The sequence below is a fragment of the Thamnophis elegans genome, chromosome 7, assembly GCF_009769535.1.
Source record: "Thamnophis elegans isolate rThaEle1 chromosome 7, rThaEle1.pri, whole genome shotgun sequence".
NCBI classification, from domain to species: Eukaryota; Metazoa; Chordata; class Lepidosauria; order Squamata; family Colubridae; genus Thamnophis; species Thamnophis elegans.
Window position 1 is genome coordinate 1,272,637 of NC_045547.1, and position 16,278 is coordinate 1,288,914.

Here is a 16,278-nt window from a genome sequence, read left to right on the forward strand (position 1 = left end):
GGGACTCAGCCAATCCAAAATTATGGCCTTGGACATGTCGTAATCTCCATGGGAGATGAACGCCTGTCTTATTCTCAGTTTCTACACAGAAGACCCCTACCCTTCTTGACCTTCCTAAAGGTCTTCATAGGACACTACCTCTCTTCCCTTCCAAGTTGAAATTCAGGATGCTGGATGGACCAGAAAGTGACTCACCTGTACTGGTCAACCCCACCTCAGAAGACCTCAGCTGTGGCAGAAGAAGCGTCACCTTCTCCCCAAGTTCTCCCACCATTGGATTTGGACACAAAGAACTGAGAGGTGGCTCAGCCAAAACTCTGTCCACAGAGCAGGAAGGGAGATGTTTGGAAGTTCATTCCCACAACAGGAGCAGCACTCCTGGTTCCTGCATTATCTATGACAAGTGGTAACTCATGGGGGAAAATGTGCCTTGGTGTGCAGACCTTGAGAATATTCCTGCAGGGAGTAGAGCTGGGAGGACACTCAGCAGCGACCCTCTTGGGGCAAACTCACAACTGGGATTTGTTAGCTGGCACGGGGTTCGTTTAGTTGTGCCAGGGCTGGGGGAGAAAGGGGAAGGAGGAGAGCAAAGCTAACTAACTTCATTCTGCATTGAAAGGTAGCTAGTCGGGAAGAGAAATCAGAATTCAGTTCTCACTGTAGTTTGTAGCTGGTGTTCCAGAAATGAATCCAAGCACATGTTATAAAATGTAATGTTTAAATCATTCTTCTTTCCTTCCTTCCTTCCTTCCTTCCTTCCTTCCTCCCTCCCTCCCTCCCTCCACAGCAAAACTAGTAAAGGCCATTGCCTTCTTGCTAAGGCAAACAGTTCAGTGCCTAAATGTACAATATATAATTTTGATTAGTGTTATATATGATATTAACCAAAGAGCACAAAAGACAACATCTGACTCAATTTTTTTTAAAAGAAAAGAAACCAGAGAAAGATGTTGCTGAACATGAAATTCTCATAACTTTTATCTGGTCAGGGAGACTGGCATCACCCTCCATTCTTGGAGCCAAAGATGACCCCCCCCCCCCCGATGTCCACCCACTGGAGTCAAACGTGAGAGGTTCAGCATATGAGGACAACATGGTCCAATGCGTTGCTTCTCTCGTCTCTGTTCCCAAAACACAATCATCTGTTTTTCATGGGTAACTTCTGAGGTGGCCATCCAAGAGTCCACTGTTAGTCATCCCAGAATTCAGTGGCCATTTCCCCACGCCACTTATGGGTTTATCATCAACCTCAACCTTGAAGGACACAATGAACTCCACTTAACTATGACTTCTGTCCTTTCAAGTCTTGCTGGACTGTCTCATTGTGATGATGGTGGAAGGGTGTTCCTGGGAAGGATGAGCAAAGGATGCTGGGAGTATAGGTATCTCAGCTACCCAAATAATTCAGTTTTGGGGACAGGAAAGTGGTTCTGAGATCCAGCATCTACCCAACTCTCCAACTGAAGGGAAATGAACATGGAAGAAAGCGTCGTAGCATCAACGGATGTTCTTGAGCTTCAAACCTCAACAATCTTCTGGCTTTGCACAATAAATGAGACTTGCCATGAAACCAGTTGCTTTTGTGGTGTGGAGACAATAACGTGGCCCTTAACCCCAGTAAGACCAAGGAGGTTATAGTGGACTACAGAAGGAATAGCTCAGACATCCAGCCCTTTCTCATCAAAGGAGACTGAGTGGAGCAAGTGGACAGTTTTAGGTTTCTGGGTGTTATCATAAAAGAGGCCCTACCAGTGCTGCTCACATTGCAGCCCTGGTCAAAAGGGCCGAGCACAGATGATACCGCCTGAGAATTCTCAGGAAACAACAACTGTAGGAAAAACTGCTGGTGACCTTCTATAGCTGCACCATAGAGAGTATTCTAACTTACTACACCTGTGTCTGGTTTGCCAACTACACAGGGGAAGATAGGACAGCGCTCCAGAGGGTCAACGACATTGCCCAGAGGATCATTGGCTGCCCCCTCCCCTCTTTAGAAGAGCTTTCCACTGCCTTAAGAAAGTTTAAAACCTTCTCAAAGATCCATCTCATCCTGGGTACCCTTTTTTTTTAACTATTACCATCTGGCAGCCGGTACAGGATAATAAAAACAAGGAGAAATGGGCTGAAAAACAGCTTCTATCCCAGGGCAGTAACCATACTGAACTCTACGGTATAGTGCAATATTAATGCAGTATCAATCAGGGTTTTCAATTCAATTGTATAGAATGCGAAGGATGTGTGCTTGTGTTTCATTTTTTATGTATGATGTACACTGAAGGCAGGGGTGGGTTCCTGTATCCATTGGTTCGCTTCATGCACGTTTCATGCGGAGAAACATGCTGGCAATGGCAGAAGAGACCAGGGAACTAGTTTGGGGGTGTGGCCAGCCTGGGTCACCACCAGTTCTGCAACCCAGTCCGAATTGCCATGACCTATTCAGCCGAATCAGGAGCAACCCACTTCTGATTGAACATGGCATTTAATTTTGATATATGAGGTGCAATAACAATACAGTAAACTAACTTGTCATGCTGGACAGATTTTATTTGAGCTTCTGTCTCATCAGAGAGGGATTGACATTGTAGAAGATGCTGTAGGTGGGGTAGAGATTAGAGAACAATGTGAACCAAGAACAATTAGTGCTAAAAATCCTAATTATAAAATATGAAGATGGAAGGAACAAAATTGCTTTCAATCAATGTAAATGGACTTAATTCGGTAATCAAAAGAAGGAAAATATTCCATAAATTAGAAAAGCTAAAAATAGATATAATCTGCTTACAAGAAGTACACATTCAACAAAGACACGATTATTTATTAGTACAACCAAAACTTGGCAAAACTTTCCCCTCTTTGGCGGACCGTAAGAAAAGAGGGGTGACTTTTTATATTAAAGATAAAATCCCCGCAAAAGAAATTTATACTGATGAGGATGGAAAAATTTTGATGGTGATGCTGATAGTAGTGTCCACAAGACATAAAAGGTTCAACGTTCCTCTGTGTTGCAGTGGGAGACAATATGGAATGTTGTTGCAGAATATAAAAAAGAAATCAAAAATGTTATTTTAAATTATGTAAATAAATGTACTGATTTCAAAATAGTTTGGGGTGCAAGTAAACCTGTCATTTGTTCATTCATTCATTTGGTTCGTTTGTTAACCATCTCACCAACACAAGAACTTATTTTATACAATATAATAGTGAACTCAAAAAAAACTCAAGAGAAAATGCAAACTATTTTAGATAAAATAAAAAAGAAGCTAAAGAGAATATAAACATTTCTTAACAAACCCTCTTCAAATCCGCATAGCAGAATATTCCAACAGCAAAGGATAACTTCCCCCCCCAGACAGCACTAGAAATGATGATTGTCAGTAAGTGAGCGAAAATTATGCTGTTCTCCTGCAGCCGAGAACCTTCTTCAGGGCCCCCTTCACCTCCTTGTTGCGAAGGCTGTAGATCAAGGGGTTCAGCATGGGGGTGACGACGCAAAACATGATGGAGATGAAGGTGTCCACCTCCAGAGAGTAGCCAGCACTGGGCTGGTTGTAGTTCACGAAAGCGTTTCCCACAAAGAGAGTCACTACAGCAAGGTGTGAAGCACAGGTGGAGAAGGCTTTGCGGCGTCCGATCTTGGAGCGGATCTGCAGGATGGAGGACAAAATGTAGGAATAGGACAGCATGATGAGCAGAAAAGGGGCAAGGCCTACAAAGGTGCCAGTGATGTGAGTGACCAACTCATTGACAGAAGTGTCACTGCAGGCGATTTTCAGTAATGGGGGACCATCACAAAAGATGTGAGGAATCTGGTGGTTTCCACAAAACTCCAACCTGGAGGTCAGAGCAGTGTAGCTAGAGGAGTTCAGGAAGCCCCAGAGCCAAATGGCCAGAGACAGCTGGATGCACAACTTGCCCCTCATCAGGTGGGCATAGTGCAAAGGTTGGCAGATGGCGGCGTAGCGGTCATACGCCATGACGGCCAGCAGTGCCGGCTCACATCCCGCAAAGCCAATCAGGAAGAAGGCTTGTGCCAGGCACTGGTTGTAGGAGATGGTGTATTGCTGGCGTAGGAAGTTCACCAAGATCTTTGGTACCATCACAGAAGAAAGGCAGATATCGAAGCAGGAGAGTTGGCTGAGGAAGAAGTACATGGGGGTGTGAAGGCAGGAATCCAGGAGAACCAGGGTTATGATCATGAGGTTGCCCATCAGCGTGGCCAAATAGGCAGCCAGGAAGACCAAGAAAAGGTGGACCTGGTGGCTCAAAAGGTTGGAGAAGCCAAGGAGGATGAATTCTGTCCCTTTGGTTTTGTTCTGTGAATCCATGAGGAAGAAAGGGGACAGCTGGGAAGAGAGAGAAACGCATGGAAGATGCAGTGAGAAAGAGATTTCTCTTTCAATATGTGCAGAATGAAATTTGAGGGATCCCTTATAACTGAAGATAATCTGCATTAAGGGTCAAATATATAGAGGTGGATGTTTTAGGTCCTTCCTTCCTTCCTTCTTTCCTTCCTTCCTTCCTTCCTGCCCTGCCCTGCCCTGCCCTGCCTTGCCTTGCCTTGCCTTGCCTTGCCTTGCCCTGCCCTTCCTTCTTGATTCTTGGCATTTCTGTCATGCTGAGAATCTCCCAGGAACATCCCTTCCAAGCTTGGCATCAAAACCATTTGGCAGAGCCAACACCCTTTCTAACTCTATTATTCTGTTATTTTGAATTAGAATCAGCACCAGGGTGATGTCAGTGGATGTCCGTCCACTAAGTGGATGTCAGTCCACTAAGAGAGAAGACGGCAAGGAAGTGACAGGCAGCAGAGAGAAAGCAGAGCTGCTCAACTCATTCTTTGTATTAGTCTTCACTCGAAAAGAAACTGTAGCCCATAAGAGTAAAAGGCAGACTAGAAATAAAAATTTAAAAAGCAAGAAAATGGTAATAGAGGATTCCCAGATTTTGATGAATATAAATCACTGGGACCTGATGGATTACACCCCAGAGTTCTGAAGGAGCTGGCAGATGTTATATCACAATCATTGCATCGTATATTTAAAAAATATGATACAACCTTCTTTAAATTCTATCAATAAATGTGGGACTCAGCCCAGCCCAAATTATGCCCTTGGACATGTCGTAATCTCCATGGGAGATGAACGCCTGTCTTATTCTCAGTTTCTACACAGAAGACACCTACCCTTCTTGACCTTCCTAAAGGTCTTCATAGGACACTACCTCTCTTCCCTTCCAAGTTGAAATTCAGGATGCTGGATGGACCAGAAAGTGACTCACCTGTACTGGTCAACCCCACCTCAGAAGACCTCAGCTGTGGCAGAAGAAGCGTCACCTTCTCCCCAAGTTCTCCCACCATTGGATTTGGACACAAAGAACTGAGAGGTGGCTCCGCCAAAACTCTGTCCACAGAGCAGGAAGGGAGATGTTTGGAAGTTCATTCCCACAACAGGAGCAGCACTCCTGGTTCCTGCATTATCTGTGGCAAGTGGTAACTCATTGGGGAATATGTGCCTTGGTGTGCAAACCTTGAGAATATTCCTGCACGGAGTGGAGCTGGGAGGACACTCAGCAGCAACCCTCTTGGGGCAAACTCACAACTGGGATTTGTTAGCTGGCACAGGGCTCGTTTAGTTGTGCCAGGGCTGGGAGACAAAGCAGAAGGAGGAGAGCAAAGCTAACTAACTTCATTCTGCATTGAAAGGTAGCTAGTCAGGAAGAGAAATCAGAATTCAGTTCTCACTGTAGTTTGTGCTGGTGTTCCAGAAATGAATCCAAGCACATGTTATAAAATGTAATGTTTAAATCATTCTTCCTTCCTTCCTCCCTTCCTTCCTCCCTCCCTCCCTCCCTCCCTCCCTCCACAGCAAAACTAGTAAAGGCCATTGCCTTCTTGCTAAGGCACACAGTTAAGTGCCTAGATGTACAATATATAATTTTGATTAGTGTTATATATGATGTTAACCAAACAACACCAAAGACAACATCTGACTCAATTTTTTTATAAAAAAAGAAAAGAAACCAGAGAAAGATGATGCTGCACATGAAATTCTCACAACTTCTATCTGGTCAGGGAGACTGGCATCACCCTCTATTCTTGGAGCCAAAGATGACACACACACACACCCATGTCCACCCACTGGAGTCAAACATGAGAGGTTCAGCTTATGAGGACAACATGGTCCAATGCGTTGCTTCTCTCGTCTCTGTTCCCAAAACACAATCATCTGTTTTTCATGGGTAACTTCTGAGGTGGCCATCCAAGAGTCCACTGTTAGTCATCCCAGAATTCAGTGGCCATTTCCCCATGCCACTGATGGGTTTATCATCAACCTCAACCTTGAAGGACACAATGAATTCCACTTAACTATGACGTCTGTCCTTTCAAGTCTTGCTGGACTGTCTCATTGTGCTTCTGATGATGGTGGAAGGGTGTTCCTGGGAAGGATGAGCAAAGGACGCTGGGAGTATAGGTATCTCAGCTATCCAAATAATTCAGTTCTGGGGACAGGAATGTGGTTCTGAGATCCAGCAGCTACCCAACACTCCAACTGAAGGGAAATGAACATGGAAAAAGTGTCATAGCATCAATGGATGTTCTTGAGCTTCAAACCTCAACAATCTTCTGGCTTTGCACAATAAATGAGACTTGCCATGAAACCAGTTGCTTTTGTGGTGTGGAGACAATAACTTGGTCCTTAACCCCAATAAGACCAAGGAGCTTATAGTGGACTACAGAAGGAATAGCTCAGACATCCAGCCCTTTCTCATCAATGGAGACCGAGTGGAGCAAGAGGCCAGTTTTCAGTTTCTGGGTGTTGTCATAAAAGAGGATCTGGCCTGGGCCACTCACAAAGCAACCCTGGTCAAAAGGGCCCAGCAGAGATTATACAACCTGAGACTTCTCAGGAAACAACAACTGTAGGAAAAAGAGAAGGCTACAACACTAGAGACAATTATGCAAGAAATACCAAAATTACAAACAAGCACCGATGAAAAACTAGATAAACTAGTGAAGAAGTCTGAAAACATGGAAAAGAGGATGGAGACATGGATCAGCAAATTGGAAACATAGATCAGAAATTAGATCAAACAGAGGGAAAGATTGTAACTATACAAAACTGGATTGTCAAATAAGAAGATAGAATGCAAATAATTGCTGAAAAAGAGGAACAAAGAGAGAAGAGGGATGAAGAACGTGACAGTTGATTGACTGAAATAGAAATAGAAAGCAGCGTAATAATAGGATGGGAGATGGAGCGTTCTGAGTATTTTTTAAGATTTCAAAATATAACAGAAGAAAAGGGAATCTGCCACAAATAATATCTGAAATCTTTTTTTTAATTAAAGTTTTTTAATTTTTAATTTAAAACAAATACAACATCCTTCTTTACATGCTATAAAAAGTGTATCAGTTGGTTACAAATAGACTTTTGAGCATCTCTTCCACAGTAAAGAAACATACTTCATGTTAGCTCCAGCATTTTAACTCAAATATTCATACATGTCACCATCATCATATATCCATTTTCATTTGACTATAATTATTATTAAAAAAAAGATAATGGTAATAATAATTTTTGTTTCTTAAACAATACATGCCCACACCAGTGGGGAAAGAAAAAGTCGAAGTCGAATATCTGAAATCTTGATGGATGTGTTAGAGATATCCCCAGAGAAGATGCTGGATTGTATAGATGAGTCATTTCGAGTAAATACAAGAAATGCAATGAGAAACTCTCTTCCAAGGGAAGTCCATGTAAGATTTACTAAAAAAGCACTAAAACTACAAATATTGCAAAAAATAAGAGATAGAAAATTGGAATACAAAGGCAAGGAGATTGTAATTTTAAAGCAAATTCCTAGAAGAGTGCGAGAAAAAAGAAGAAAATACCAATTTTTGACTACAACTCTACTCAAATTAGGAGTCAATTATAGATGGCTGATACCGGAAGGTTTAAAATTTATATGGAAAGGACAAAGATACAGAATTGATACGATTGAGAAAGCAGAAGCCTTTTATACAGAACATCTGAGAGGAAAGGCTGAGAAATCTGGAAAAGAAGAACTTCTGGTGCAATTGTTAGACATACCTATAACTGAACCTGAGAAGGTGGAGGGTGCTGTAGGTGGGGTTGAGATTAGAGAACAACGGGAACCAAGAACAACTAGAGCTAAAAATCCTAATTATAAAATATGAAGATGGAAGGAACAAAATTGCTTTCAATCAATGTAAATGGACTTAATTCGGTAATCAAAAGAAGGAAAATATTCCATAAATTAGAAAAGCTAAAAATAGATATAATTTGCTTACAAGAAGTACACATTCAGCAAAGACACGATTATTTATTAGTACAACCAAAACTTGGCAAAACTTTCCCCTCTTTGGCAGACTGTAAGAAAAGAGGGGTGACTTTTAATATTAAAGATAAAATCCCCGCAAAAAAATTTATATTGATGAGGATGGAAAAATTTTGATGGTGATGCTGATAGTAGCGTCCACAAGACATAAAAGGTTCAACGTTCCCCAACCTTGTGCTGCAGAGGGAGACGATATGGAATGTTCTTGCAGAATATAAAAAGAAATCAAAAATGTTATTTTAAATTATGTAAATAAATGTACTGATTTCAAAATAGTTTGGGGTGCAAGTAAACCTGTCATTTGTTCATTCATTCATTTGGATTGTTTGTTAACCATCTCACCAACACAAGAACTTATTTTATACAATATAATAGTGAACTCAAAAAAAAACTCAAGAGAAAATGCAAACTATTTTGGATAAAATAAAAAAGAAGCTAAAGAGAATATAAACATTTCTTAACAAACCCTCTTCAAATCCGCATAGCAGAATATTCCAACAGCAAAGGATAACTTCCCCCCTAGACAGCACTAGAAATGATGATCGTCAATAAGTGAGTGAAAATTATGCTGTTCTCCAGCAGCCGAGAACCTTCTTCAGGGCCCCCTTCACCTCCTTGTTGCGAAGGCTGTAGATCAAGGGGTTCAGCATGGGGGTGACAATGCAAAACATGGTGGAGATGAAGGTGTCCATCTCTAGGGTGTAGCCAGCACTGGGCTGGTTGTAGTTCACGAAAGCGTTTCCCACAAAGAGAGTCACAACAGCAAGGTGTGAAGCGCAGGTGGAGAAGGCTTTGCGGCGTCCGATCTTGGAGCGGATCTGCAGGATGGAGGACAAAATGTAGAAATAGGACAGCATGATGAGCAGAAGAGGGATAAGACCCACAAAAGTGCCAGTGATGTGAGTGACCAACTCATGGACAGAAGTATCACTGCAGGCAATTTTCAGTAATGGGGGACCATCACAAAAGATGTGAGGAATCTGGTGGTTTCCACAAAACTCCAACCTGGAGGTCAGAGCAGTGTAGATAGAGGAGTTCAGGAAGCCCCAGAGCCAGATGGCCACAGACAGCTGGATGCACAACTTGCCCCTCATCAGATGGGCATAGTGCAAAGGTTGGCAGATGGCGGCATAGCGGTCATAGGCCATAACAGCCAGCAGTGCCGGCTCACATCCCGCAAAGCCAAACAGGAAGAAGGCTTGTGCCAAGCACTGGTTGTAGGAGATGGTGTATTGCTGGCGTAGGAAGTTCACCAAGATCTTTGGTACCATCACAGAAGAAAGGCAGATATCGAAGCAGGAGAGTTGGCTGAGGAAGAAGTACATGGGGGTGTGAAGGCAGGAATCCAGGAGAACCAGGGTTATGATCATGAGGTTGCCCATCAGCGTGGCCAAATAGGCAGCCAGGAACACCAAGAAAAGGTGGACCTGGTGGCTCAAAAGGTTGGAGAAGCCAAGGAGGATGAATTCTGTCCCTTTGGTTTTGTTCTGTGAATCCATGAGGAAGAAAGGGGACAGCTGGGAAGAGAGAGAAACAAACGGAAGAAGCACAGTGAGAAAGAGATTGCTCTTTCAATATGTGCAGAATGAAATTTGAAGGATCCCTTATAACTGAAGATAATCTGCATTAAGGGTCAAATATATAGAGGTGGGTGTTTTGGGTCCTTCCTTCCTTCCTTCCTTCCTTCCTGCCCTACCCTGCCCTGCCCTGCCCTGCCCTGCCTTGCCTTGCCTTGCCTTGCCTTGCCCTGCCCTTCCTTCTTGATTCTTGGCATTTCTGTCATGCTGAGAATCTCCCAGGAACATCCCTTCCAAGCTTGGCATCAAAACCATTTGGCAGAGCCAACACCCTTTCTAACTCTATTATTCTGTTATTTTGAATTAGAATCAGCACCAGGGTGATGTCAGTGGATGTCCGTCCACTAAGTGGATGTCAGTCCACTAAGAGAGAAGACGGCAAGGAAGTGACAGGCAGCAGAGAGAAAGCAGAGCTGCTCAACTCATTCTTTGTATTAGTCTTCACTCGAAAAGAAACTGTAGCCCATAAGAGTAAAAGGCAGACTAGAAATAAAAATTTAAAAAGCAAGAAAATGGTAATAGAGGATTCCCAGATTTTGATGAATATAAATCACTGGGACCTGATGGATTACACCCCAGAGTTCTGAAGGAGCTGGCAGATGTTATATCACAATCATTGTATCGTATATTTAAAAAATATGATACAACTTTCTTTAAATTCTATCAATAAATGTGGGACTCAGCCCAGCCCAAATTATGCCCTTGGACATGTCGTAATCTCCATGGGAGATGAACGCCTGTCTTATTCTCAGTTTCTACACAGAAGACGCCTACACTTCTTGACCTTCCTAAAGGTCTTCATAGGACACTACCTATCTTCCCTTCCAGGTTGAAATTCAGGATGCTGGATGGACCAGAAAGTGACTCACCTGTACTGGTCAACCCCCCCTCAGAAGACCTCAGCTGTGGCAGAAGAAGCGTCACCTTCTCCCCAAGTTCTCCCACCATTGGATTTGGACACAAAGAGTTGAGAGCTGGCTCAGCCAAAACTCTGCCCACAGAGCAGGAAGGGAGATGTTTAGAACTTCATTCTCACAACGGGAGCAGCACTCCTGGTTCCTGCATTATCTGTGACAAGTGGTAACTCATGGGGGAAAATGTGCCTTGGTGTGCAGACCTTGAGAATATTCCTGCAGGGAGTAGAGCTGGGAGGACACTCAGCAGCGACCCTCTTGGGGCAAACTCACAACTGGGCCTTGTTAACTGGCACGGGGTTCATTTAGTTGTGCCAGGGCTGGGGGACAAAGCGGAAGGAGGAGAGCAAAGCTAACCAACTTCATTCTGCATTGAAAGGTAGCTAGTCAGGAAGAGAAATCAGAATTCAGTTCTCACTGTAGTTTGTAGCTGGTGTTCCAGAAATGAATCCAAGCACATGTTATAAAATGTAATGTTTAAATCATTCTTCTTTCCTTCCTTCCTTCCTTCCTTCCTTCCTCCCTCCCTCCCTCCCTCCCTCCCTCCACAGCAAAACTAGTAAAGGCCATTGCCTTCTTGCTAAGGCAAACAGTTCAGTGCCTAAATGTACAATATATAATTTTGATTAGTGTTATATATGATATTAACCAAAGAGCACAAAAGACAACATCTGACTCAATTTTTTTTAAAAGAAAAGAAACCAGAGAAAGATGTTGCTGCACATGAAATTCTCATAACTTTTATCTGGTCAGGGAGACTGGCATCACCCTCCATTCTTGGAGCCAAAGATGACCCCCCCCCCCGATGTCCACCCACTGGAGTCAAACGTGAGAGGTTCAGCATATGAGGACAACATGGTCCAATGTGTTGCTTCTCTCGTCTCTGTTCCCAAAACACAATCATCTGTTTTTCATGGGTAACTTCTGAGGTGGCCATCCAAGAGTCCACTGTTAGTCATCCCAGAATTCAGTGGCCATTTCCCCATGCCACTTATGGGTTTATCATCAACCTCAACCTTGAAGGACACAATGAACTCCACTTAACTATGACTTCTGTCCTTTCAAGTCTTGCTGGACTGTCTCATTGTGACGATGGTGGAAGGGTGTTCCTGGGAAGGATGAGCAAAGGATGCTGGGAGTATAGGTATCTCAGCTACCCAAATAATTCAGTTTTGGGGACAGGAAAGTGGTTCTGAGATCCAGCATCTACCCAACTCTCCAACTGAAGGGAAATGAACATGGAAGAAAGCGTCGTAGCATCAATGGATGTTCTTGAGCTTCAAACCTCAACAATCTTCTGGCTTTGCACAATAAATGAGACTTGCCATGAAACCAGTTGCTTTTGTGGTGTGGAGACAATAACGTGGCCCTTAACCCCAATAAGACCAAGGAGCTTATAGTGGACTACAGAAGGAATAGCTCAGACATCCAGCCCTTTCTCATCAATGGAGACCGAGTGGAGCAAGAGGCCAGTTTTCAGTTTCTGGGTGTTATCATAAAAGAGGATCTGGCCTGGGCCACTCATAAGGCAGCCCTGGTCAAAAGGGCCCAGCAGAGATTATACAACCTGAGACTTCTCAGGAAACAACAACTGTAGGAAACAGAGAAGGCTACAACACTAGAGACAATTATGCAAGCAATACAAAAATTACAAACAAGCACCGATGAAAAACTACAAAAACTACAAACAAGAACAGATGAAAAGCTAGATAAACTAGTGAAGAAGTCTGAAAACATGGAAAAGAGGATGGAGACAATGGATCAGCGAATTGGAAACATAGATCAGAAATTAGATCAAACATAGGGAAATATGGTAACTATACAAAACTGGATTGTCAAACAAGAAGACAGAATGCAAAAAAATGCTGAAAAAGAGGAACAAAGAGAGAAGAGGGATGAAGAACTTGACAGTCGATTGATTGAAATAGAAATAGAAAGCAGCGTAATAATAGGATGGGAGATGGAGCGTTCTGAGTATTTTTTTAAGATTTCAAAATATAACAGAAGAAAAGGGAGAGAATCTGCCACAAATAATATCTGAAATCTTTTTTTTAATTAAAGTTTTTTAATTTTTAATTTAAAACAAATACAACATCCTTCTTTACATGCTATAAAAAGTGTATCAGTTGGTTACAAATAGACTTTTGCGCATCTCTTCCACAGTCAAGAAACATAGTTCCTGTTAGCTCCAGCATTTTAACTCAAATATTCATACATGTCACCATCATCATATATCTATTTTCATTTGACTATAATTATTATTTTAAAAAAAGATAATGGTAATAATAATTTTTGTTTCTTAAACAATACATGCCCACACCAGTGGGGAAAGAAAAAGTCAAAGTCGAATATCTGAAATCTTGATGGATGTGTTAGAGATATCCCCAGAGAAGATGCTGGATTGTATAGATGAGTCATTTCGAGTAAATACAAGAAATGCAATGAGAAACTCTCTTCCAAGGGAAGTCCATGTAAGATTTACTAAAAAAGCACTAAAACTACAAAAATTGCAAAAAATAAGAAATAGAAAATTGGAATACAAAGGCAAGGAGATTGTAAGTTGAAAGCAAATTCCTAGAAGAGTGCGAGAAAAAAGAAGAAAATACCAATTTTTGACTACAACTCTACTCAAATTAGGAGTCAATTATAGATGGCTGATACTGGAAGGTTTAAAATTTATATGGAAAGGACAAAGATACAGAATTGATACGATTGAGAAAGCAGAAGCCTTTTATACAGAACATCTGAGAGGAAAGGCTGAGAAATCTGGAAAAGAAGAACTTCTGGTGCAATTGTTAGACATACCTATAACTGAATCTGAGAAGGTGGAAGGGGCCATAAGTGGGATTGACATTGTAGAAGGTGCTGTAGGTGGGGTAGAGATTAGAGAACAATGGGAACCAAGAACAATTCCAGCTAAAAACCCTAATTATAAAATATAAAGACAGAAGGAACAAAATTGCTTTCAATCAATGTAAATGGACTTAATTCGGTAATCAAAAGAAGGAAAATATTCCATAAATTAGAAAAGCTAAAAATAGATATAATCTGCTTACAAGAAGTACACATTCAGCAAAGACACGATTATTTATTAGTACAACCAAAACTTGGCAAAACTTTCACCTCTTTGGCGGACCGTAAGAAAAGAGGGGTGACTTTTTATATTAAAGATAAAATCCCTGCGAAACAAATTTATACGGATGAGGATGGAAAAATTTTGATGGTGGAAATTATGGACAACGTAAGGAAAATACTCTTAATTGCAATTTATGCACCTAACAAAAAACAAGATGAATTTTATAAAAATATCTCCATAAGAAAACAATTGACTTAGAGTATGTGTCATCCCTGGCGCTCTCAGACGGTTGAGGCTGCCATTCTGTTGGTGGGGAGATTCATGACTAGGGCACTTCATGACTTGGATTGCTGCTGTCAATCAGGGCATCTTTTGGAAACCTGACACCACACTTGTTTCCCTGCCGCACCAAGAGCTTGAAGGACCTTCGGACCCTGCAGTGACTTTCCTACAGACGAGCACCCGAGCAGGTGTGACAATGTAAACCAGCCAGCTGGCTGGAGAATTCTGGGAGTTAAAGTCCACAAGTCTTAAAGTTACCAGGTTTGGGGACCCCTGTTGTAGGTCTCTGAGTCCAACCCCACCCACCCACCCCACCCAAGTAGGAGACCCTACATCATTTCTGACAAATGGCAGCCCATTCTCTTCTTGATAGCTTCCACCTCCCTAAGGTGTCATGGGGGTTGCATCTCCAGACAGCGTCATCAGGTTGGTATGCAGGACGGTTGGCCTTGACCAGGTCCAAACACCGACCATCAGCATGCGCAGAAGATGGTGAGAAGAAAACTCCCTTTGCCATATCACCTCCTGTGCCATTCATTCCCATCCCAAATACCATGCCCCCACCCTCCCCGTTTCTACGGCAGCCGATAGCAAGTAAGGGAAGCAGAGGCTGACATCCTGTGTCTACTGGAAGTGGGGAGCCTCAGAAAGTCCTTGTTTATACTCCTGGTTTATGCTGTGATGCTGATAGTAGTGTCCACAAGTCATAAAAGGTTCAAGGTTCCCCACCCTTGTGCTACAGAGGGAGATGAGATGGAATGTTGTTGCAGAATAGCAAAAAGAAATCAAAAATCTTTTTTTAATAATGTAAATAAAGGTACTGATTTCAAAATAATTTGGGGTGCAAGTAAAACTGTCATTTGTTCATTCGTTCATTTGGATTGTTTGTTAACCATCTCACCAACACAAGAACTTATTTTATACAATATAATAGTGAACTCAAAAAAAACTCAAGAGAAAATGCAAACTATTTTAGATAAAATAAAAAAGAAGCTAAAGAGAATATAAACATTTCTTAACAAACCCTCTTCAAATCCGCATAGCAGAATATTCCAACAGCAAAGGATAACTTCCCCCCCCCAGACAGCACTAGAAATGATGATTGTCAGTAAGTGAGCGAAAATTATGCTGTTCTCCTGCAGCCGAGAACCTTCTTCAGGGCCCCCTTCACCTCCTTGTTGCGAAGGCTGTAGATCAAGGGATTCAACATGGGGGTGACGACGCAAAACATGATGGAGATGAAGGTGTCCACCTCCAGAGAGTAGCCAGCACTGGGCTGGTTGTAGTTCACGAAAGCGTTTCCCACAAAGAGAGTCACTACAGCAAGGTGTGAAGCACAGGTGGAGAAGGCTTTGCGGCGTCCGATCTTGGAGCGGATCTGCAGGATGGAGGACAAAATGTAGGAATAGGACAGCATGATGAGCAGAAAAGGGGCAAGGCCTACAAAGGTGCCAGTGATGTGAGTGACCAACTCATTGACAGAAGTGTCACTGCAGGCGATTTTCAGTAATGGGGGACCATCACAAAAGATGTGAGGAATCTGGTGGTTTCCACAAAACTCCAACCTGGAGGTCAGAGCAGTGTAGCTAGAGGAGTTCAGGAAGCCCCAGAGCCAAATGGCCAGAGACAGCTGGATGCACAACTTGCCCCTCATCAGGTGGGCATAGTGCAAAGGTTGGCAGATGGCGGCGTAGCGGTCATACGCCATGACGGCCAGCAGTGCCGGCTCACATCCCGCAAAGCCAATCAAGAAGAAGGCTTGTGCCAGGCACTGGTTGTAGGAGATGGTGTATTGCTGGCGTAGGAAGTTCACCAAGATCTTTGGTACCATCACAGAAGAAAGGCAGATATCGAAGCAGGAGAGCTGGCTGAGGAAGAAGTACATGGGGGTGTGAAGGCAGGAATCCAGGAGAACCAGGGTTATGATCATGAGGTTGCCCATCAGCGTGGCCAAATAGGCAGCCAGGAAGACCAAGAAAAGGTGGACCTGGTGGCTCAAAAGGTTGGAGAAGCCAAGGAGGATGAATTCTGTCCCTTTGGTTTTGTTCTGTGAATCCATGAGGAAGAAAGG

At 42.8% G+C, this 16,278-nt stretch overlaps 3 protein-coding genes across 3 annotated transcripts; all 3 read right to left on the reverse strand.

The window, feature by feature from the left end:
• Positions 1 to 3,389: 3,389 nt before the first annotated feature.
• On the reverse strand, positions 3,390 to 4,337 carry LOC116511475 (olfactory receptor 5V1-like). The gene has a single exon (XM_032221537.1). The coding sequence runs from the start codon at positions 4,323 to 4,325 to the stop codon at positions 3,390 to 3,392; it is 936 nt and encodes a 311-aa protein (XP_032077428.1). The 5' UTR covers positions 4,326 to 4,337.
• A 4,584-nt stretch (positions 4,338 to 8,921) lies between these two features.
• Positions 8,922 to 9,869, reverse strand: LOC116511195 (olfactory receptor 5V1-like). Its single transcript, XM_032221064.1, has one exon. The coding sequence runs from the start codon at positions 9,855 to 9,857 to the stop codon at positions 8,922 to 8,924; it is 936 nt and encodes a 311-aa protein (XP_032076955.1). The 5' UTR covers positions 9,858 to 9,869.
• A 5,461-nt stretch (positions 9,870 to 15,330) lies between these two features.
• Positions 15,331 to 16,278, reverse strand: LOC116511521 (olfactory receptor 5V1-like). The gene has a single exon (XM_032221609.1). It carries the CDS (start codon positions 16,264 to 16,266, stop codon positions 15,331 to 15,333), a length of 936 nt encoding a protein of 311 aa, XP_032077500.1. The 5' UTR covers positions 16,267 to 16,278.

Coding starts and splice junctions, on each gene's coding strand:
- LOC116511521 (XM_032221609.1), bottom strand. CDS start 16,266: ATGGATTCACAGAACAAAACCAAAGGGACAGAATTCATCCTCCTTGGC.
- LOC116511475 (XM_032221537.1), bottom strand. CDS start 4,325: ATGGATTCACAGAACAAAACCAAAGGGACAGAATTCATCCTCCTTGGC.
- LOC116511195 (XM_032221064.1), bottom strand. CDS start 9,857: ATGGATTCACAGAACAAAACCAAAGGGACAGAATTCATCCTCCTTGGC.